This window comes from Dendronephthya gigantea, unplaced genomic scaffold (genome assembly GCF_004324835.1).
Source record: "Dendronephthya gigantea isolate DGI-Jeju-01 unplaced genomic scaffold, DenGig_1.0 000177F, whole genome shotgun sequence".
Taxonomy (NCBI): Eukaryota; Metazoa; Cnidaria; class Anthozoa; order Malacalcyonacea; family Nephtheidae; genus Dendronephthya; species Dendronephthya gigantea.
Window position 1 is genome coordinate 1 of NW_021163187.1, and position 24891 is coordinate 24891.

The 24891-nt window shown below is 36.1% G+C and overlaps 1 protein-coding gene and 1 long non-coding RNA gene across 2 annotated transcripts; one reads left to right on the forward strand and one right to left on the reverse strand.

Moving 5' to 3' along the window:
• Positions 1–362: 362 nt before the first annotated feature.
• LOC114538196 lies at positions 363–2961 on the reverse strand. The gene is made up of 3 exons (XM_028559348.1): positions 2533–2961; positions 2143–2211; positions 363–1991 (listed from the first exon to the last, which is right to left on the reverse strand). The coding sequence occupies exons 1-3, from the start codon at positions 2959–2961 to the stop codon at positions 363–365; spliced, it is 2127 nt and encodes a 708-aa protein (XP_028415149.1).
• Positions 2962–11061: 8100 nt separating this feature from the next.
• Positions 11062–12600, forward strand: LOC114538206. The gene is made up of 3 exons (XR_003688693.1): positions 11062–11131; positions 11614–11654; positions 12562–12600. It is a non-coding gene; the product is annotated as an uncharacterized LOC114538206 (long non-coding RNA).
• The last annotated feature ends 12291 nt before the right edge of the window (positions 12601–24891 follow it).

Below are 24891 nucleotides of genomic sequence, written 5' to 3' on the forward strand. Positions count from 1 at the left end.
AAACACAATGTTTCTAATGGCTGGTATTCAAAATACACAAAGTCATTAAAAGTCCAGATTTGATTAATAGAACCAAACACAGGTCTTTCACCATCTTCCTCAACCTTGCAAACAATGATACCACCTCTTTTAAACTCTGTGCCATGGCATACCACCCAGGATGTCTTGTAACTGTCCTGAAGACTGATGCCAGGTAACAGGCCAAATAGGTCAAATTTGGCTCTCAAAGAGGCCCTTTCTTTTCCAGTTACTGGTTTCAAAGGTCCAAAGTTTTTTTCAGTTGCAAAGAGGGGGTGTGATTGAGCCACTTCACTGGTATCTGCAAAATTGCCACACTCTTTCAACTGACATCGTTGTGCTAATCATTTTGGTAAATTCTTGAAATTTTGCTTGCGAGCTAATTCCTTGAAATAGTTGTGGGCAGATTCAAAGCCAAAACATGAATGTCTGATCAGCGGTCCAAGGTGTTTGATCATAGAAGGGATATGGATCATATAATGCTGCTTCGGGATGATATTTAGGCCAGGAAAATGTTCCTTGAAATTCTGCAGGTGTTGACCAATTTTCATTTTCAACAGGTTGATTGTAGGCAATGTGATGACAGGGGAGAAAATAATCTGACAGAGTTCAATAAGCTCAGTTACTAGAGTATAATAATCATCACCAGCTGGAATTAGGCTACACAAAATAAATGGTAGAAGCCTCAGGAATAATCGTGTTTGGGAAGCTTTGAATTTCAATTTGTAACCATCCTCCCCTTGAAATACAGACTCTCTTAAAGGACCTGGCCTATCAGAAACCTCACTATAGCCATAGGTTTGAGAAGCAATTGCAGCATTTAGTTCAATTAGCGTAAAATGTCCATTTTCCATGTAATATGCCAATATGTGACGAAGCTCATATTGAACAACACCTTCAAGCAAAGTGTGCATGATATCCTGTGGCAATTGTTTAGTGACATCAAAACCGTTAAGATCACAAAGGGGACTACGGTGGTTAATGCCATAGGTAGTACCCAAGTCATTCTTGTGTTGATCAGTTGGCGCTTGTTCAATTTCATCGCAGTGTCGATTGTAGCTTTCTTTTGTCCTTTGTATGAAGTCTTCTTCATAAAAACTCTGCTGCATAGCTTCATAAGTGCACTGGCAATGCCGACATTTCTGAAATGCAAAGCCTACACCAACTTTGTAACCTCCCCATTCATGTTGGCCCTCTGTGTCACCAGTGCAACTGATTACCTTTCCATAAACAAGTCTTTCAGAACCATTTACAACACAAGGAAAGCCACTTTCAATTTTCTTGATATCTTCAATGATAGGTTTCAATATGGCATTATAACCATACTTTTTAACCAGTTTTGCATTTGCTATGCCCAACAACCGAATGGCGCAGTGCTTGGATCTAATCTTTGGGTTAAAATTTCCTAATGTGTAATAAAACATGTCCAGCTTATGTTTACCAGCTTGACTTCCAAGAGGATTACAAACCTCAACTGCATCATGGTATATGATGATTTGCAATGCATCAGGATGATCTGAAAAAAACTTATCAGTTCGAAAGAGCTGGCCATCACAAATGTCATAATAGATATCACGGTCACACTGGTTGGGCTTTTTGATAACTAGTTTAGCAATTCTCTTGTTTGACAAAAGTTGGCACAGGCTCTCAATCAGTGGAATATAAACAAAAGTCTCGTCCTTCTCTACAAGGGACCGTTTATTTTTCCAAACTTTTCTCGAAAGCTTTTTTCCAAGTAGTACCTCCTTGATTTCAACATAGTTGAAGTTTTTCTTTATGTATGATGTCTGCAAATAACTTGTTCTCATAGATGAAAAGGGTTGAGGAAAGTCTTCAAATGATTTTGTTACAGTCTTTCGAATGTCTCCATCATAATCACCACTTTCCAATGCACTAATTATATTTCTCTTTGCAACATTTAAGGCACTATTGACAATGTTTGATGTGCAATCAATTATATTATCAAGTGCCACCTAGTAAGGAGAAAAAAGTTAATTATTCTAAGGGTATAAGCAACTGTCATCTACATGGCATTATGAGGGACTTATATGATATTTAACTGATGGAGCTAATTGCCACTCAATGGCGTGATAGACATTGTATAAAATCCAAAGAATAACATACCTGGGTTATACTGTTCCTTTCCTTGACCTTTAGCACAAATAGTGCTTCATTTCGGTGGAAATCAAAGCTCTGAAAATATTACATATATTATTTTTTACTTATATATTTTTCATGCTATAATGCATGCAGAACTCTTTCCTTCAGTTCACAGTAGTGAAATCATCCAAATGAGAAGAATTAACAATAAAATATATCATAAATAGATAATAAATCAAAGTAACATATAAACACTTTCTCAAATAGTAGGCAATAATAGCTTGTTTATAATATAAAAATTTATTTTATTTTATAATAACTTTTAAGTTTGCTGTCATGAAAGAGTCGGTGCACCAGACTGTACAGCACAAACAAAAAGGGCAAGTTTTTTATGAATTATAAAAAGCTGCATACCTGATTTTCCGTCGGGTTTTCATTTGGGTCACTATTGTCAGATATTAACTCCCAGTCACTGCCACTAGCACTTTCTGACTCTGACTCACTCGATGAAATATTGGAATTGCCAGGTCCATGCTCATCAACATCTTCTTCGTCATTGATTGCAAATGGATTTATTTGTATTATAGGGATCGTTGCTTGACCAACCCCTTCTGTATTGCTGTCGTAGACTTGCCTGTGGTTGTTGGACACGTGTTTGTAGAATGAGTGGTATCTTCGAAATATAGCAGGGCAATTATCAACTCCACATTTCACCAAAAAGTTAGGCTCGTTGCTATGCACTGCGAAGTAATGGCCCATCAAAGCTTTTAAGGTCACAGCAATAAAAGTACTGCAAATAAAACATTTCCAAATCGCCCCAAACGATTGAGTGTTGTCCTCCATGTTCATTCATTCCTCAGTTTAGCGGTGGTTAACCGTGGTTTAGCAGTAAATTACTAAATAGCAGAGTGAATAGTCAAATCTGTCAAAACTCAAAATAAACAAAAAATGGGTGTCTCCACTATTTTAGTGTCAAACTTCATTTAAAATATCCCTCCAACGTTTTTGAAAACGAACACATTCAACATTTTCAGAACATAAGTTACATTTTTGTCCGGCCTAATATAGTATAGAATCAAAATGAAATGGTGAATCCGGTGATTGGTTTCGAATTTTAAGTTGTAAATTCACAAAAGCTTCGTGAAAAAAATTTATAATAGTAATGGAAACACTGAGCGAAGGCAGTGAAATGAGGCGGGTAATTTGAATATTTCCCAAGATTCGCGGCGTCGTAAACATACTTTCCTGTTTCTACACTCGAGGGAATTTTACAACCGCTATAAAACAGCAAAGCTTTAGAAAATTATTGGTTTTACGATGAATGGTGAAAAGAATTCTTTAATTGATTTGATATGTGATGCGTCAAAAGATATCGGCGATGTTCTGAAGGGTAAGTTCTATTAAATAATCTATGATTTTTAGGGCTTTTAGGATTCTGTCACACAGACCACATGGTTGCCTCCATAGTCGCAGTCAAAAGATAAATAGATATATTAATAGTTTTATTTGCTTTTTTAATAACATGTTCTTTGAAGCATTCTTTAAACAATAATATTCTGAACTAATATGACCTATTTTACTATTTACTATTTGATGTAAACGTTCGAAATTTCACACATGAGCCATTTTAAAACTAGTAAATAGTGAATAGGACTTATATATATATCTGGCCAGGCCCTGCTGTTAAACTGTTATGTTCCTGATATATTTCACATTTAATTCTATTGTAGAAAATGAACTCACAGAAAAAGAAGACCTTCAGGAGCTTTGCTATGAAGCTTTGTCAGAAATTTTCCCAGGTGGTGGTCGAAGAATAATCCAACGGTCTAAAGTTTGGAAGATAATACAGGCTTCTTTAAATGTGAGTATTAATCTCAATCAGTCAAAAGTTCCTCAAAGCTTGATTAATTAACACAAAAGTGTTTATGAATTTAAAGCAGGGACACATATATACTCTAACTAGTATGAAATGATGATTGGTGGCATCTTTATGTTTATAATTTAGGTTTCATACATGTGTTTCAAAGCCCTTATCACAGGATATTACTAAAAGGGTTAAGGAATCTCTTCAAATGATTTTTTACAGTCTTTCGACATCATAATCACCACTTTCCAATGCACTAATTATATTTCTCACAGGATATAGCTTATAGGCACTGGTTTTGATTCCATTGCATCCTGCACTTCTACATTACATAATTTTCCTAAGGAAGACCCTCTAATCTCAATCTCATTGAGTCAAAAATTCCCCAAAGCTTGAGTAATTAACACAAAAGTGTTTATGAATTTAAGGCAGGGACAACATATATACTCTAACTAGTATTAAATGATGATAGGTGGCATCTTTATGTTTATAATTTAGTTTTCATACATGTGTTTCAAAGCCCTTATCACAGGATATTACTATAGTATAGCTAAAAAATATTATCTTTTTTTATTAGGATGATAAATGTTCACTACCATCAAGAGGCCCTTCAAAGACACCTTCTTCACCATCAACCTCAAGCTCTGTGTCACCTCGGGTGTCATCACCATGTTTTTCAGACGATGTCTTTGAAATAGAGAGTTCCCCAGTTACAAAATCTCCCAGAATGCCAACATCCCCTTTGGTACTTTCAAGCAGTGATCCACAAAACACCTCATATCCAACTTGTTCTCCAAACCTTCAAAGACCAGCCACACAGAAATCCCCTGCTTATATATTGTATTCAGATCCAGCCATTCAAGCTGCAGCGTCAAAAGGAGGTTTAACCAAACCCGAATATGAAAGGCTAATACGAGGTACTATTAGTAATATGGTTTCAGCTTCATCTGTCCCGCCTTTCAACCGCTTCCCAACATCAGCTGAGCTTGAAGAAATGTCAAAATCTCTTATTGTGGTATATCCTTTCCTCCGAGATGCAGAGACAGGCCATGTGAGTATTATCAATTCACTATTATAACATGTACATATAAATATTAATGGTATATCCCATCTCTTCTATTATGCAATCTATTTTTGTCTGAGCTCAATATGCAGCATAATATAGAATGTGTATTATCGTCAAGCAATCCATTACAACCAGGTTGAAGTGTGGGCAGCATCTTAATTTTTGGTGTATCTGCTGCTCCATTTGTTTTTCTGTAGAATCTATCTACCATTAGATGCCTATATACAGGGTGTCCCAAAAAAAAAGCAACCACTTAAATATGCAGAACATTAATACAGCTCTAAAGCACAATAGATAAGCACCTCTGGGGATTGAAAATGGCTCTTAATCCTTCATTTACAATGCTAAAAGTCATTTTAGCTGAACTATGGTGCAAACCCGAACAATATATTAATATTCTTGCATATTTAAGTGGTTGCGTTTTTTTTGGGACACCCTGTATATTAATTCTATCTGCAGTATAACATAGCCTATTTTCTATTAAATTATGTGTTTATAGGGCATTGTGTTCAAAAACCTGAAAAGGCGATTGAGCAATAAAAAGCCAGTTGTTAAACCACAAGGACCTACAGCTAGTAAGAGAAAGTATGTGAGCATTACAGAAGAAGACTCTGCAAAGACAGATACTAAATCTATCAAGATAGATTGTATAGAGAAAGAGGAAATCCTTGTGAATGATGGTTGTAATAATGAAAGTGGTGATGGTAATAAAACACTTTGCATTTATTTATTGAATTCACAGCACATTTTAATTGTCATAATAATACTAATATTTGACCATATAAAATACTCCAATTTTCACAACATATATTATCCCTTAAAGAAAATGGGTTAATATCTATATGTATTTGCAGGTGGTGGAATTTGGAGAGAGTGACCCACACTAATTAAGTTTTTAATTTTCTTTAGATAATTCCATTGATGGAATAGAGGTGATGAATAGGCATTACAAAGGATTAATGAAAGAATTGGATAAGAAAAAACCCAATGTCGAAGTTGTCAATTCCTACCTAAACAAGGAGTTTAGTGCCAGACGAGCGTGGTTGACAAGTGTCTCTCCTGGAGAAAGAATCGAGGAACTTATGAAAAAGTACCCTTGTTTTGAAGATCATGTAGAGGTAGACATATAAGTTATCTTTTTAAGAATCAGTCTTTCTAGACTATGGCCACCTTGCCCATTGGCTAAAATCTATAGTTGGGTACATATGTTTCTTGTGTGCTCTAAAGTCTGATACCTTTATCTTTTTTATCTGGCCTTTTTCGATTATCTTTAACATTTATGTCTAATGATGATTTCTGTCAAACTCTATTATTTCAGGCCATGTTGCGGCCATTGCTCAAAACATCAAAACTTAAATGTCATGTAGTCTAAACATAACTATAAATCAAAGTATCAAACCCCTACACATTTTAGGTGCATCCTGTATAGTTCAAGTCATAATATTGTCAGTTATTTCTCAACAGATAATAGAGGAAGTGAGGCGTGTAATGGAGGTTGCAACTGATGGGGATCGTCAAAAGTTCAAGACCAACAGTGTGGAAAGATTAGTTGAGGAGATTGAAGTGATCATTTATTATGGAATCGATGTTGCTGGGATTACTCCCCCTAGGAGCCCAAAGCTGGGTAAGTCTTGTGAAATGTTCACCCGTGTGCTGGCCAAACAATTGCCTCTCTCTGTTTAATGGTGATGCAAAATCTGATTTTACTCATATATATAATTATAAATTAATTCTTTCCTTAATTTTTTAGAGTCCAAACTTTTCCACGTGGTACAAAATTTGCCTATTGTCTTTGGGTCCAGAAAGGCAAGTAAGAAGAACGTCGATTTGGTGCATCGACTTAAGGTATATACTGTCAAATATAGTTAATATATTCTTGTTGTTGACTTCCTCATTTATATTTCTAATAGTATTACTGAATTACTGATATTCAATATTTGATTTTAAGGACCATGAAGATCCAGAGCAATGGTGCTCCAGGCGATCTGGAACCATCCCAGTCCTCCTTGTTATAAAAGCGAAGGTTTATCTCATTTTGGGGAAAAGGATTGTTTGTGAGATGGACATCATGCTCCTAAAGGAAGCGGTGGTTGCCTTGCTAGCCACGTTCTACTTATTGGATTTGGACTACCCACGTACCCAAGAGATCGGTTTGAGTATTTTACAACACTTAATTTTTAATGACTCTAATGTGCCAGAAGACATTACCTCAAATTTTAAATTGGCACTGGACAAGTACAACAACTTTAAGGATGAGTCCCAGTAAATGATGAACACTTGAACAGTTGAATGCATGTCTGTATAGGTTTTGCTAGCTTGATATTGTGCGGTATATGAAACAAAGCAGACAAGATTCGTCATTCTCACGCGTTGTTTGCTTACGCCATCAGCCAAAACTGGCAGTCGTTGGGCTTTTGAGTACGAGTTTTTAGCTCATGCAACGACTACGAGTTTTGGCTAATGGCGTAAACAAACAAAGCGCGAGAATGATGAATCTCGTATATTCTCTATTATACTTATGTTCAACATTGTTACTTGTATGTTCAAAATTACTCCTATTTTTTATAATATAACTGGTTGATAATTGTCAAATTTTGTATCAATATATTGCTTTTTTAAAAAATATCCTGTTATTGGCTTAAGAATTATTTTTAGGTAATAGGCATTTATTCTTGAAATAAGAAACTTTTTCAGTCCTAGCCTTTCTTAATTTAAGAAAAAAACCTTGTTTTTTCTTAAGAAAAAAATTCTTAAGAAAATTAGTAAGAAAATTTTCTTATTATTCTCCCAAGAAAATTTTCTCATTTTAAGAAAAAAGTCTTATAGTTTTCTTAAGAAAAAATTTCTTAAGAAAATTAATAAGAAAATTTTCTTATTATTCTCCCAAGAAAATTTGGACTTGTTTTAAGAAAATTTTCTTAAAATGAGTCATTTTTTTCTTGAAATAAGAAATTGATTTTTTGCTGTGTAGCCTGATTTCGTATTATAATTGGGTCAATTTTGTTTATTTTCCAGACTTGGTCTTGAAGCTAGAGGAAGAATTGCATACTGTAACATCTTCATCGTCCAAATAATTACACATCCCGGCAGGTGCAGTATACAATTTATTTGAAAACATTGTTGAAACAAGCATTATATGACTGCAGCCTCGTTAGAAATGCCTTAACTTTTGCAGTCTTTTGTCTTTTTGTCACCCAGTTACATTTTCGAACTTCTGGTCAAAGTACGAAATCACTCGAGAAAGTGATTTCATTGTCCGTTGCAAGTGAGTTTATGAAGTGGTTTCCGAGCTTGTTTCAACATTTCATTTGTTAAATTTGGATGTGCAAAGGATTTTAGGCGATTATTGAGTTGGAGCAAGCTCTGCATGATTCAATATGCCAGTATTGCAGCAAAATATTGTTAAAACTGGGAAATGAAATGCATACATTAATTTAAGCAAATCTTCTTCAATGTAGATCAAATTGGTGGTGCAATACAAAGACAGTTCGCGGACGCCTTGAAAGTACGTATACAGTAGTCTTTGACATGATAGAAGACTTAGTGGTAGAAATTTGGGGAAAGGGCTCGTATGTTGATATTTTTTGACGTTTATTGCTGTAATAGCTTTCTTGTAACTCCACTTATCTACATGTCTTCAAGCAGTCGTTAACCTGGTTTCCTTTGTGTCGTAATTGTTGTAAACAATCATTTTCGTAAACAATCATTTTCACGGATAAAATCTAGTCCAATCTTTCCACATTATAGCATCCCAGGTAGTTTTTCAGAACGGCGATGCATTAGGGTCGAGCGAAAAGAAAGATGTGCAACAAGCTGGCACATTTACGGTGCAATCATCTCAACCTGTGTGTATTAAAAGTAAACTCTGCATGGCAGGTAGTTAATGAAAAATGAGACAATTCATGTATTGCTGTAGCTAAATTAAGTTTCTTTTTTTTAGGTTCATGTTCAACAGCCAGCGAATGACGGTTGGAAGAGGAAGCAACTGGATGTTTGGTCAACCAGCAAAGCAGCTGGTGGCGACAAAGGTGATCAATTACGTCCACCATAACATTAAGCTACAAGATGATCTTTTGTATAGTCATTTTTTAATAACGGTGATTGATTTAGGAAACCTATAACGGCTCTTCATTACTTTTTGACGCTCTTAAGAAGTTCTACTGTATAATTCTACAACAAATCTGAGGAATTACAAACCGATTTCATATTCTAATTGGGAAACTCGTATTTTAGGCTATTCTCTGCTAGTTGGGCTATTCCCTATAGTTATGCTGATCGGATTCATATCTTTACAATTACGTGTGGCTCCAGGAAATCTGATCAGAACTTTTCATGCTACAGCGATATACCAGTGGAACTTCAAAATTTACATGTCATCAAGAAACATCAGATGTTTGTTGGAATCCTCAAAAGTTCTAAACTCTTCGTACAAAAACAGGTAGAAATTTTTTTAATATATATTTTGAAAGGAGAGTCTCTAACCCCTCATCGTTTCTGGATTACTACTACTTTTAAGCGGTGTACATGCAATAATACCACTACACTATCAGTGGCAATTCTAAGGGCGTCCCCTTTTCCACAGGAACAACGTGAACTACTTGACAAAAATGGGGATTGCAATAGGTAAGTTAAAAAAATTAAATCGTAGGAAAATGTCTAGTTTCATGTTACCTTTTAATATAAAATTTGCCCAGGTTCGTCCAGATGAATTGTTCGTCTCTTGTATATATACAGCTAATGTGATTTTTATACAGATTAATCTTACTGGACCTTTTGATGGTGCTTCCTTAGGTCGAAATTCTAAATCGGTTAGGGTTTGTGTGTTGTTAAAACTGATATAGGAACGATATTTCATATCCTAGTCCGTTACGTTAATTCACAATGATTATCCTTTGTTTTGTAAGAGTTTTGGTCTATGGAACCGACTTGAGACACAAAAAACTATTTTTGTTGAGCCACGACGAAAAAAACGAATTTACAGAGGTTAGTTCTATTGCCATCCAGCAAAATCTTAAGACTAGACTTTTTAACATGAATATATAGTTAAACAGTTCATCTGTACGTTTTTACGAGGACGAAAAACGGATCATTTTGATCAGGAGGTTATGTTCAACTAAATAACTCGCAATGAACAAGCTGATTGAGGTTTGTCAAAGGATTTATGGTCTGTTTTAGGCAATGGAAGGATTTTATGAAAACGTTCGCAACCCAGAGAACAAGCGTGCTGTTTCTTGTCGTTTGCCAAAGAAAGGTATGGTGTCTACTGTATTTTTTCGACGTATTAATACCAAAGTCTTTAAACACATACATTTAAGACGGCTTGTCAAGTTTAAAACCTTGTATAGTAATTAGCTTGTTGGCGAATCTGCTGAAAACCTGTCAGATTTGGTGGAAATAGGTAATAATTTCATGTCCAGTGTCCGCGAATATAATCCTTGATTCAAATCTTTTAGTATAAGCAATTAGGTCAGGGTTAGGGTGAGGTTTAGAATTAAAAGTTAGGAATAATTTCGTGCATCCTGGACATGAAACAAGTTATGGACATGAAACTATGATCGAACATACAAGTCAAACACATCCTGATAACAGACCGTCAAAAAATTGATACGAGCCTCGGATGTTTTACAAGAAACTCCTGTGTTTCTCACGTTAGGTCAGCAAAACCGGGAAACGAAGATTTAACTGTTGAAATTGACGTTTTCTATTGATTTTTGTTTGAGACCGAAAGTATGTGTGCCAGGATCAGGTGACCAGCTGTGCATTCACCCCCAGGTTCTTGAACAAGAAACACACACGGCCAAGGCAAGTGTAAATGACTTCATTGACCGTTGGTAAATAGGCTTGTAGCTCAAATTCTACATACCATGTACCCATTTTCTTACACAGTCGATACACTGAATAATTTACTATCTACTGTATAGGTGCACAGGTTGTATAACCACCCTCGCGATATTTTTGCCCTTAAAATAAGTAGTAATCCCCACAGTTCATGAAAGTTCTTTTGACTATTTTCAGAGGCATTTGTGCCATACAAAGGTGTTATCATGCAAAGACGTGTCATTACTATAATTTGCTGCAACAAGGTACTACCACTAAGAGATGTTTATATTGGGCTATTCGGCCATTGCCATTGGCGTATACAGTATCGTCAGATATTGTTTGGTATTCACTATATTAAATATACACACTAAATTTAGGCTCAACTCAACATATATATATGCATGAGCGATATACTTATGCTGATCGGATTCATATCTTTACAATTACGTGTAACTGCAGGAAATTTAATCGGAACTTATTTCATCCTACAGCGATATACCAGTGGAACTTCAAAATCCACATGTCATCAAGAAACATCAGATGTTTGTTTGAATCCTCAAACAGTACCCGACTCCGCAGTTTTAAATTCTTCGTACGAAAACAAGTAGAAATTTTGTAATATATTTTGAAAGGAGAGTCTCTAACCCCTCTTCTTTTCTGGATTACTACTATTTTTAAGCGGTGTACATGCTATAATACCACTACACTATCAGTGGCAATTCTAAGGGCGTCCCCTTTTCCACAGGAACAACGTGAACTACTTGACAAGCCTGGGTATTGCAATGGGTAAGTTACAGAAAAATAAAATCGGAGAAAAATGTCTGGTTTCATATTATCTTTTATTATAAAATTTTTAATATCTTGAAGTTAATTCTTAAAGAAAATTGTACTACGAGGATGGTTGCTTTCGGATTTTGCGGGAAAATTTAGATAGTTCGATCCTGCGATTTCATGAGTCAAATTTCACCAGTGTAATATAGTACAAATCAACATAGAAATTCGTATCGTCAATATCGTCAATTGAAGAAACGATAGGGTGAAATGTCAGTATTTTCAAACAGCTTTTGGAAATCAACAGGCAAAAAAACACGTGCTTTATATGTAACAAGACGCCTACTAGGCGTTATATGATCGCGTCGTTCACAGCGGCGTAGCCAGCCCAGCTATGCAAATTTTGTGTCGTAAATGTTCTTAATAATAAAAATGAACAATATACCGAACTATAGTCGCATGTTGAAAGCAGGAGTAACACAAAACAGCCCATTTCGAAACTGCTTGAAATCCTTTAGTGCAGGCTTACTCTGCTCGGCGTGTGCAGTTAGTTGTATGTGTAATGAGTGTAAAGATAAAGATAACACTTGCTAGCATTTTGATCGCTTTATTGATTCTACTTTACTGCTTCGAAGTTCGAAGGTGAAAAGAAATATGCCCAAAGTGAATACAACACGTGATATAACTAGCAACTTACCTGTGCGCAGGTTCCCGATTAGGGTGATATGGCCCGCAGCTAGCGACGCTGGGGGTCGACCCGAGAGGAAAATAAAAAAAAAAAAACAAGCCGAAACTACAGATCGCTGTCGCTACGCGACGCGATCAATAATATAGTGCCTTTATCTATTTCACTTTCCAATCTGACACTGGGATAGTCCGGATGTTTTGCAAAATAAAAGCAGCCTTCTTTCTTCATGTACAGGTCCCTCTGTTCTCCAATGTACGTCACTTCCGGTGAAAAGCCACGAAAAAAAGCCAACTTTGAGGCCAAATGAACGAATGCGTCATCGAAAGAATGCGTCAACAGCGCGCCATAATTAAGCGCTCGACCGCATCTGAAGCTTTACCTCCAAAGGTCGCAGAGAGTGTAACAAACGAAAACTGCTCACCGAGAAACATTCTGCGAAATGGTGCAACTTTGCTAAAGAAGCAAGAGATCTTAGGTCTCGCCTACAGAAACAAACATATATTACGCAGGTATATGAATTTACTATGCTATAATTGCAACTATTTCAGCATATATAAATACTGATCCAGATTGGTACTGATGGTTGAATAGCTGATATTGGTTGAGCAGGTAATGATACTGTTTAGCAGATAAGGTTTTTGAACAATCTGGTGGGAGGTTTCAGTGTGCAATTATGGGCAAAATCCAGGCAATTATATATGGCATATCTTCACCACTTGGCGTAGCCAAGATTTAACTTCACAGTTGTGAAGTAGCTTTCTTGTTTTTCAAAGCTTTTTACGACAGTTGAAAAATTAGGTCACTATCCAGTGGATAACTTTATCCATGCACCTTTTGAACAACTGGCCCCAAGGCTGTAAACAGGATTTTTGCCAGGGGGCACTGTGTGTGTTGAGGAACAGGTGCCCCCCATATAAGGCTTATGTCATCACTGATATAGTGCAAAATTACATGGTTTCTTCCAAAAATATATATAATACAGGTGCTCTATAATAGTGCTATTAGTTTTTATAAAGCTTTTGTAGATTTCAATGAATGTAGGTGACAAATGAAGAAATCCTATATTAGATGTCAACCATATTATAGTCCAAAAGGGTTGCTGGGGCAAACAAACGTCATGATCTGCTGCCAGCATTGTTTTATTTTTTTATTTGCGCTGATGCAAACGCCGTTCAGCAGCCTTCAAGAGTTTTACTAAACAGATTATTGCAATGGACATTTCTATAGGCATATCGTCGATGCCATTCTCTAAATTTTAAAATTCACAATGAAACATGTTGATAACCACATATTAACTCTAAGGGCCTAACTCTAAGGGCCTAACTTCACGGGCGCCTGTTCTCGGCGAAATGCGAAATATTTTGCCTGTTTCTTTTGAATTTCGACCGCTTGAATCAATTAATTATGCATCATTGCTCACAATTCAAAAGAAGCAGGAGAAATATTTCGCATTTTGCTTGAAAATTTAGCCCGTGGAATTAAGGCTTAAGACAAACAATTTATGCATACAATTTCAAAAATTACTTACCCTTTCATGATATGAAGAGAACACAAATACATTTACACTACATTTTTAACATTATTTCCCATTGCTGGAAGCCATCTTGTTCCAGTCGCGTGTTCCAGTTCGAGTTGATAAACATAAAACAAATGATTCGCGCGGCTTTTGCTCTACAATGGAGATTACAAGAACATCATTTTCACACAATTGAAATATGATTGTATATAAATCACAGAGGGTCTATACTGTATAGTACAGTATGTATTTTGTGATATCTATAACACAAATATACAGAAAAAAATACAGGTTGTTTTCTTTCATATACACATATACCCTTGGTAAGAAAGCTCCATTTTAATGAGATTTATCGAACTAGGATATGTGCGAATTTGTTGTTTATAATATTCAACAACAATTTCAAAGATTTACTTGCCTTTTAAATTCTGATTTTCCTGTTGGACGGGATAGTGAAGCGAAGAACATTTGATGAGAATATTCGAAGTGTATACAGCAAACAACAGCTGAACATCACGTGTTTTATGTAGAACGAAGTTTGGCTGTGAATAGCCAGTTATAAATCTTCAATCTCTTTACACCTAGGTTGAAAGAAAGCTCCATTTTAATATGATTTATCGGATTAGGATATCATGGCCGTAAAACGCCATATTGCCACTGGGTTTAAATTTACTATATTTGCGAATTTGTCAGTTTATCATATTCTACAACAGTTCCAAAGATTTACTTGCCTTTTAAATTCGGATTTTCGTGTTGGACGGATAGTAAAGCGAAGAAATACGATCATACTGTCATACATTTGATGAGAATATTCGAAGTGTATAGAGCAAACAACAGCTGAAATCATGTGTTTTATGTAGAACGAAGTTTGGCTGTGAATAGCCATTTATAAATCTTCAATCCCGTTTACACCTAGGTTGAAAGAAAGCTCCATTTTAATGAGATTTATCGAACTAGGATATCATGGCAGTAAAACGCCATATTGCCACTGGATTTAGATTTACTATATTTGCGAATTTGTCAGTTTATATTATTCTACAACAATTTCAAAGATTTACTTGCCTTTTAAATTCTGATTTTCCTGTTGGACGGGATAGTGAAGCGAAGAAATACGATCAAGTGTATAGAGCAAACAACAGCTGAACATCACGTGTTTTATGTAGAACGAAGTTTGGCTGTGAATAGCCATTTATAAATCTTCAATCCCCTTTACATCTACGTTGAAAGAAAGCTCCATTTTAATAAGATTTATGGAACTAGGATATCATGGCCGTAAACGCCATATTGCCACTGGATTTAAATTTACTATATTTGCAAATTTGTCAGTTTATCATATTCTACAACAGTTCCAAAGATTTACTTGCCTTTTCAATTCCGATTTTCCTTTTGGACGGGATAGTTGACCATTCAAGAGAGATGTAAGAGTATTATTTAATTTTGACTTATCCGCCGTTTAAGCTAAATGGCCTTGATACAACCGGGCCGGGACTATAAGTAAATGTGTGGAGCTGTATTATTATTATAAATCCAGACTGTCTTAGAGCGTTTTGAGATCGTTTAGATTGTTGTACGAGAGTTGTTTCATGAAATTGTTGTAAATTGAAAATAGAAGTAAAACCAGCGTGTGCAGGTTAATTTACTGAAGGAAGCTTGCCAAGAATTTAGTGAAAATATTTGACAAACTTTAAACAGTTTTCATTATTGGCTGAATACCAACTGTATATTTACGGTCTACACAAAGGTCTCGGAGATGTCAATTTCAAAACAAAAAGTCAATTTCGTTTAAACTATGTACTTACAGCACGGTTTTTACCCTGGGTGACACATTGGACGAGACGAGGCAGCTCGTCGTGAAGAGAAGCGTGGCGTCATAGAATTTCACGTCGTTGGGAACTTGCTGCGAGGACAGCTCTCTCAAAAGAATATTATGTGGTTGATTGGCTTGACAAAAAGTATTTTCATATCAACTAACGCGAATGCCGAAAGTGAACCAGTAAATTTTAGCTGCAAACTATTGGCACGGTCAAAATGGATGCGCTGTGCTTTAAATTGCTGTGCATCAAATTGGACGCAGGCACCAATTTTAGCTGTCCCGTGCTAATAAATTGACTACATCATTCTATAAAGAGCTTCTTGCTACTTTAGATGTTTTGGTTGTTGAATGTATGCAAATATCATCGTAGATAAATTGTACTGATAATTTGCTCACTTTAACTTAATCTAATGATCTGCCATCTGAGCCACTTTGTTTAGCAACAAAAGAACGAGACACATTTTTACGGCACCCATGTATAAAAACTATCGCACAAGGTAAATTTCATTCAGTCTCGAACAACGGGTTTTCACTTGTGTTAAACATTACAGACATTAAAATAATCTCCGGTTTTCTTAAACACCGTTTAAAAAATTGAAATCTCGATTACCATCACGCATTCATAAATGGAAAAAATTGTGATTAGCTAGTATTTTTGTCAAATTGGCTTCTAATATCCGCTTGCATTAAAATATGTTTGCTAATTTGCATGCTAGCCCGGACAAATAATTATGATCTTATTAACTCTCCTTTTTTCGGCGTTCTGTGAATATAAATTTTTTTAAATGCAAGCGTAAATTGAATATACTAACCAAAGCCAAAGCGTAAATTGAATATGTTAACACATTGAGTTTTATTAACACACACTCGATCTTTTTTATTTTAAAATTTCGTCCAGTTTCGGTCACCATTCATATTGGTAGGCATGATATCTCTTGAAGAATGATTCGATTGGATTTTATAACTTATTGTATTATTATATATAATAAATGTAATATTACACTAACTCCGGTAAACTCGAACCCCCGGTAACTCGAACAATTTTCCTTTCCCTTAGGGAGTTCGAGTTAGCGAGGAACTATTGTATTTTAAAAGCGCACTCGAACTTGTTGAGTGGGAGTCATAACATTTCCATGGCGGTATTTCCACTCGAATAAGAGCTTAATTTTCAGTGTTTTTCGTTAAATCTTTGTATCGATTAAGAAATAACTTTCTCTTTGATCGGTGATGACAAAATTATGTGATGTGAGTGTAACACAGCCTACAGGCGAGAGTGTGGATACGGAAGAATTACTGATAATCGTTTGATATTTATCTTTTTTGAGAGCGTAATGTCCGAAATTTTTGTATTCGGTGTTTATAGACAGAAATTTGAGTTTCTGCAGAGATCGTTTATGAAAGTATGGGTTAATGTTTGTCGCAGATAAACTACCCGAGGTAGAAGTATTAGCAACATCTAGTCAAGAATTGTGTGACAGGCAGGAGATGATTTTCTGCAGTTGTCAGCATTAAAATTGGATCTTGCCAGTCACGGAAAACCTTTGAATACGTACAATCCAGAAAGTCAGTTTATACAAGACCTTCGAGAGAAAGGTGAGTGTACTTTCTGACGGTTTTGAAATACTATCTTTATTCGTGTTTAGAATCTTAATAATCACGACTGCCGTAGAACATTCTAAATCTACTGAATTAATTGAAACGTATAGATTGTGATGTAACCCAACCACTGTCAGTTGTTAGACCATATATAGAATGCATATCTCTTGCTGTCCTGATCCACCTAAAATAACGTGATATAGCTATGACGCCTGTCTATGGAGATATATTTTATTCCAAACCGTTCACAATTGGTAAATTACGACCTTTTCCAAAACAGTAAATTGATTGCGGCTGGAAAACCTAAAATTTCTCATCAACACATAACAAACCCTAAATTCACTTCATAAAATTCTGAATGATTTAGTCAGGATTTGAATTTTAAACGTTTTCCTCTTTTTTTCAGAAGTCTTTGGTATGAAGGGAGTTGTATCGTCAGCAGAAGGATTACACACCAAACTACGTCAAGCTGCTCAACGGATTAATGGATTAACAAAAGAACGCAAACAGTTGATTAAAATGGGAAATAAGCTGAGAGCTGAATTGTTGAAATATAAAGATATTTGAAGGAATGTTTTGGTATATCTATTAAAATGTCATTAATATATAGACGTTAGTCGAGATAAATTACTGTAAGAATGAATTGAATACATTTTTCCTATAGTCATGACGCGTAGCTTCTGTTGTTCGCAAAAGACTAACTGCATGCATGTGCAAAGAGAACCCGCGATGATTACGTCACTACCGCATGTAGGGTAGTGACACGTGACCGGGCTCCAGAACACCGCGGAATAACGTCTGGGCACACGCCGGTCGGTTATAAGCATATGGCGAAAAACTTCAATTGGAACTGTTGAAAGAAAACATGCATGTTCATTGATAAGATATAAGTTAAACTTGTACTTCAAAATGTACCAAAAACAAGTGGACTAAACATTCGTTTAATGTGTCCTGGCATTTAAACATAAAATAAAATTGTTTTGCAGATTAAAAATACAAAACAATCTCACCGTAACCATTTTCTTCACCTTGGCGGCATATAACTAGGCGTATGGCTAATTTCACGTTGATATTATAATGTAAAAGCTACGAATAAGATTCAGTTTTGTGCGTTTTAGGCAAGAAACAAAATTATCATCATCAAAGTATTTATACCAATTCATTTATTCAACGCGCGACATAAGAAGCAAGTGATTTCGAAATTATTAGTAACGACGAAGAATTTTTTATACTACGCACGTGCCCCCCCCCAAAAAAAATCCAAGGGCCCAAAAGTGCAGGGGTTTTGGTGAAAAATGCCTTTTTGGAAATGGTAATTCTGTAAATACAACTTTAAAATCGAAGGTGCCCTTTTTTGTTTCCAATGTACGCCCAGGGCCTACAGGTACGCCCACTTACCCGTTCCTAATCTTTGTGTAGACCATGATGAATATAAACCACACTACAGTCACTACTCACTAGTCGTGTCTTTAGTGCTTTGGCGATAAAACCGTCCCTATAAATATTTTTAATTGCCCTTTCTATTAGTTAGAGCCCGCCCCCCAATCTCGGTATTCTCCCTACGCCATTGAGAATGGAAATTTCGGTTATTTACGGAAGAAAAATCGCTTTGAGACACTGTAAATATGCCAAAAGCTTTGAAATAAAAGTCAAACAGTAAAATACGCGCAAGACTTAATTCTTCCACGCGGCGAATCCGGCTTGATTTCGGTAAATCAATTTGGACATATTTGTGACCGTCTTATTAGCTTTTATTCAATTTTCTGTTTCTTTGTGCGTGAGGACAGTTTTCGGACATACGACACATACGGTGCGTTTTGATATGTGCACCCAGGTATATGTTAATGTACGCTTTTCGAGCATACTCGATCGAAGCTAAACGACACTGCATGCATACATATTCTGTGACTTGATCAAAATTATATTTGAATTTACGCAAGCAAAAACGACACACTGACACAGCCCGCTTTTTTGTTTACTCGATCCGTGTTGTGAACGCGGTTTAAGGCGTATTAAAGGTTATGTCTGAGGAACGAAAGATGTATCTAAGCGATAAGCATTTGTGTTTTAACCGTACTGGGGCCGATCATTGTGCTTCTGATTGTCGAAGCCGATTTTCTTGTACCAAATGTAAGCGTAGACATCATACCTCGATTTGTTACGCCCCGGGTGATACGAAGCCTCCCGCTGCGCCCTTTAATGACACGCTACTTAGTCTTATAGTTCTGTCGTTTATCCTGTCGTAGTTGTTAATATGAATAGTGTTAAATGTCGCGCCGTAATCGACACTGGGGCGGGAAGTTTCTACGCCTCGTCTGCATTGCTCCACAAAATAAAAGCGAAACCCAAAAAACGAGAAATGCGTCATATAGAAATGATTATTATTGAAAAAATTTCCAGGTTGTTTAGAGCAACTTTTGTGAAGGCTGAGCAACTAGCATCAATGCGAGGCAACACCCCTTAATTGTTCGTGAAATCATTTTTCCAAAACGGTGAAATCTAGACACAAATTAGTGCGTGATAAGGGGGGGGGTTGCTCTCGTTGAAAGAAGAATTTACGCCGATCCGACATCTTTTGTCCAAAACGGAAGGACTAATTTTACAAACCTGTCTAGGGTTTTTTTTTGGCGAACATACATTGAAATGATGGAATGGTATGGATGAAAAAAAGTCAGTCACCCTCTACGGCATTGCATACCCAGGTAATCTGAGTGAAAAAATCAACGAATAAGAAGCCATATCCTCTGCTTCACTAAAGACTGGCTTATCATATCCTTCATTAGAATTTTTATTTTTGTCCGTTTTACATTTAAAAATTTTGAGTTTAGAACTACTCCGTTTTTTCAGGCGCCTTTTGACGTATTTAAAGCCATGACTAGCCAGCTGATCTGAGATCATGACGTCATAAAGCGTCTTATAAATTTCACATATATTGCAACTCAACAAACTATAAAACTTTCATCAGAAGTGAATTCAATCCGACAAAATTGGATCGTATGAACAGGTTGACTTCCAGGATTGGATTTTAAAATTTTATCAGAGCGTATGTACGCCTATGTTTCTATTCTTACGTAATCTCCGACCACGCGGGACCAGCGTAGTTTTGCTTGACACACGTGGGGCGATCAATGCACAAAACAGCTTTACTAAAACAAAGAAAATATTATATAGAAATTAGAAATTTTTCTTCAATGAATGTATTTTAGCACAATATGAAGCTTAAATGGGCGGGCTAATCGCTGTACAGGGTGTCCCAAAAAAATGTCCCCTCTATTGAAATCAAGCCTTTGTTCGAATCTGATTGCCTTAATATTATGATAAACTAAATTGAAAGCAAGACGCTTTATTTGAATGCCTCAACCTAATAAATATGCTATTTACACACTACTGCGTTGATCATGCATTCAAATTCCAACAAAAGCTTCATTTCAATAGCGGGGACTTTTTTTTGGGACACCCTGTATATACTATACTAGATGCACTGTCCGCCGCAAAGCAATCGCAAACTGTCGAAATATATCAGCAAACTGTCCTGAAGTTGGCATGTCCTTCGTGCACTCAATGTGTTATTAATATGCTGCAAACGATTTAGACTCCGTGGTTTTACAAAACTAAGAGAAGGATAAAGAATGGCGTGAAGCTTCTCAACTCAGAGTTCAGGCACTGGAAGAAACTATAGCTGAAAAAGATAGGGAGTTGAGACACTAGGAAAAGTTGAGATTTCGTAAGTTGAAGGATGATTTTGAACATAACTTGAAACTTATATTAGAACGAGATCAAGCGTTAGAGAAATATGATACGGTGATTGGTAAAGTTAAGGAAAAAGAGCACGTTAAGACTGCTCAAGTTAGTGAATTGTGTGTGAAGATTAATGAACTCAACATCAAATTACAAAATTAAGAGAAGTCCAAAGAGGAGCTACAGAAACACTACCAAAAGGTAAATTTTTTAATTTTTTATTTTGATGAATCGATTCTGCATACAAAATATTTAAATAAAAACAGGATAAAATTAATTGAGCTAGGAGTCTGTTAAAACCTTTAACAGGCTTCTTAATTTAAACCCCTAGTTGCAATGGCTTGGTGCAATATAGTTGAACATAGTGACATTGGTGTCTATTATAAATATTAAATTGTGAAGGTGAAAATAATTACATTTGATAAAAGTATAACTGTCTTATATTTACATGAAGAGAAGTTACAGTCTTATAATATACACTTAATGTATGTTCCCGAGGGAAATAGTGAGTTTTGTTTTTCCAAGAGTCTGACTGGAGGGAAAACATAACTCACTATTTCCAAAGGTAGTGTACATTAAGTGTTTTGTTGTATAGGAACGAAAACATAAATTTTACACAACAATTTTATTTAAAAAAGAAACCCACTTTACTTTGTTATGACAAGAAGCAGGCAACAATTTTTCACTAATTGGGACACTCCTTTCATCGCCTTATGTAGTTAGTCCTCTGATAAGGTTTATGAAGTTTTGTTGAATTTCAATTGTTACATATAGTTGTGCTATATACTTGTACACATGTGCAAGAATAAATTTATCCTGTGATATAGCTAGCAACGAAAAGCAACCCTGTAATTGACTGAGAACAAACTGGGCAGCAATTAAGCATAATTAGAACTGTTCCAGAATAGCTGCAGCTGAGCTGCAAGCTTTTTCTTCTGCTTGTCTTTCTTCACTAGCTACATGTTTAATTCTGATATGTTCAACAAATGATATGGTTAATTATGTCTAGAGATTGCAAGAATATCAGAATCAGTTTAAAGCTTTTCAAGAAGAGAAAGATAATGTAGTTGCCAGTTCATAAAACTGCATTGCTGCTCGATAACAAGGCATTTCCACACTGCTAGTGCTAAGGGGATGAGCTTCCATTTTGCGGAAGATACTTCAGCCGCAGTTACAATCAGCGCAGACACGAACGGGAGTATTGTCCACTACGAGAGCAAGAAATAAACATGTCTCAAACAGACTATGACAGCAAAGATGGAGATTTCCAAGAAGATGTCTCGACCACTTCCAGTCAGCAGTCTGAAAGTTCGGCGACGACGACTGACTCAGAATCTGAAGAAAAAATGGACCCATGGATGCCGCTTTTAGAAGAAGCAATGCAAAGAAGTAATAGAGCTTTCGAAGAAATGCAAGAAAGCCTTGGAAACAGTGGTTTTGATGAGCACTCTGCCAAAGGGAAAGCTTTCTCGAACATCATGCCTAACCTTCAGAAAGAATTAGAAAATATTTATATGGAGCGCCTTTTGTGGATGAGACAACTAAAGAAAGACCCGATACATAAGAAAATAATGAACACAAAAGATGCATTTGTTGAAAACGATGATTTTGATCCAGAAGAAGCAATAGAAGCTGCTATTGATAAGAGAAAGTTTCTTATCAAAAGACTTTTGAACGAATACAAGTTTGAACATGAATAGTAAAATAAAGAAAGCGATTTAAAAGGTTTACTAATAGAGCGTTTGTTGAAGAATCCATGGCAAACGAACAAAAAGGGATACGAAAAGAGATTTTGATGTATTACAATTTATTGCTGTAATTAATCGTTAGATGAATAAATGTTAAAAACGCAAATCTATATCTGTTTTAATACAACTATTTCCGGCGTTTAACCCCTACACAGCAGTTTACCCCGTGCTGACACTTCGGTTTCGGGAGCTCTAAACTGTCACCCCATTGCCAAAAGTTACACGGATTTTTACGGCGTGGGAGTAGCGCACACCGTAGCGCACACCGTAGCGCACACCGTAGCGCTCACAAATTACCTTTTGTAAACAAAGACGACAGCAATTTAAAATCTCTACAGATATATGAACGGTAACCATATCAGCAATATACTGTGTGAAATAAACTAAAATTGTACACAGCTAACGGTAATGAAGCAACCAGACACTACCAAACGATGTAGATAAATAAACGGTAGCGAAATCGCAGGAAAATAAACCGAAATTGCTGAGTAACATACCGGCAAAGCTCAACTATATTAAAATTACCTGAATAAATTAAAATATTTAAGACTCGACGATATCATCGGCGTGCCTCGTGCACCGCCTGCACCGCCTGCTCCAGAACCGCCACTCTGTATACTACTCGCGACGCAAAAGAAAAAACCGAGCCCATTTTATAACTCCGTCTACCTACGGCAACCTCGCTACCTACGGTAGCCCGAGTAATAAGGCGGAACTAATCCATTAGATGAGCTTGACTTAACACATTCGAAAGAGAGCGATGAAAGTCTGGGCTGAAAATTCGCATTTTATCTTTTGTCTCATAAAACGTCTCATCCAGTTGGGCAAAATATAATCGACCAAAAATATCTGGAAAAAAAATTGTTTGAAAAAAAATTGTTTGTACAAGAGACAAGTCGTCATAAGTTTCAACAAGAACATTTGACAACATTTTACGCGTTTAAACTGGGAATTTACATTTAGTAAATCTAGGAATTTACATTTAGTAAATCAGTTTACAGTTGTCACTCTTCAGAGCATCACTTCAAAATTTAGCACCTTCAGGTATTAAATCATTGACACTTACATCTAGTTTAGTAAGTTTACAGCTGTCACTCTTCAGAGCATCACTTAAATATTTAGCACCCTCAGCTGTTAGACCATTGCGACTTACATTTAATTTAATTAGTAAGTTTACATTTGTCACTTTTCAGAGCATCACTTAAATATTTAGCACCTTCGGGTGTTAAAGCGTTGTCACTTACATCTCATTTAGTAAGTTTACAGTTGTCACTCTTCAGAGCATCACTTAAATATTCAGAACCTTGAGCTGTTAGTCCATTGCCGCTTACATCTAGTTTATTATGTTTACAGCTACCACTCTTCAGAGCATCACTTAAATATTTTGCACCTTGAGCTGTTAAATTATTGCCACTTACATGTAGTTTATTACGTTTACATGCAGCTACCACTCTTCAGAGCATCCATTAAATGTTTAGCACATTCAGCTGTTAAACCACTGCCTCTTACATTTAGCTATATTAGCTTGGTAAGTTTACAGGTGCCACTCTATAGGGCATCACTTAAATATTTTGCACATTGAGCTGTTAAACCACTGCCTCTTACATTTAGCTTGGTAAATTTACAGGTGCCACTCTTCAGAGCATCACATAAATCGTTAGCAGCTTCAGCTGTTTAACAATTGCCACTCAAATATAGTTTAGTAAGTTCACGGTCGTTACTCTCATGATTTTCGTTCTTCAAAAACTTAACCAATTCACAAATAGCAATGTTCGTCAGAGTACAACCATTGATCTTATAAGCTGTTTCGAGTTATTGATGTGGCGTAAAAATTATTATAGTTCTTTATTATAGTTCAATTAAGAACTCACTAATTCAGTTGCTCGTCTGAACTCTCTCTGAAGGCCCCCAAACGTCGGATGTGTACAAATATACCGCTACATCATTTTTGGCAGTTCCGCTTTTGTTCTTTCTTGGCAGAACCTTGGAAAATGAGGACACAATTCAACAAACTCGCTTGCCTGAATGGATCACATCTGAGCTGGTTTGGGAGTGCAAGAACTAATCATATAACAGTTGAAATATTGACTAAGACAGAGTACATTCATTATATTTAAGAGAATTAGACAGAAAAGTCCAGTTTTAACTGAAAC

Excerpts from the sequence above, each read along its gene's own strand:
- LOC114538196 (XM_028559348.1), bottom strand. The coding sequence starts at position 2,961 with ATGGAGGACAACACTCAATCGTTTGGGGCGATTTGGAAATGTTTTATT. Across the intron at positions 2,212-2,532 it reads AAAACCCGACGGAAAATCAG|AGCTTTGATTTCCACCGAAA; the intron begins GTATGCAGCTTT and ends TAATATTTTCAG. Across the intron at positions 1,992-2,142 it reads AAAGGAACAGTATAACCCAG|GTGGCACTTGATAATATAAT; the intron begins GTATGTTATTCT and ends TCTCCTTACTAG.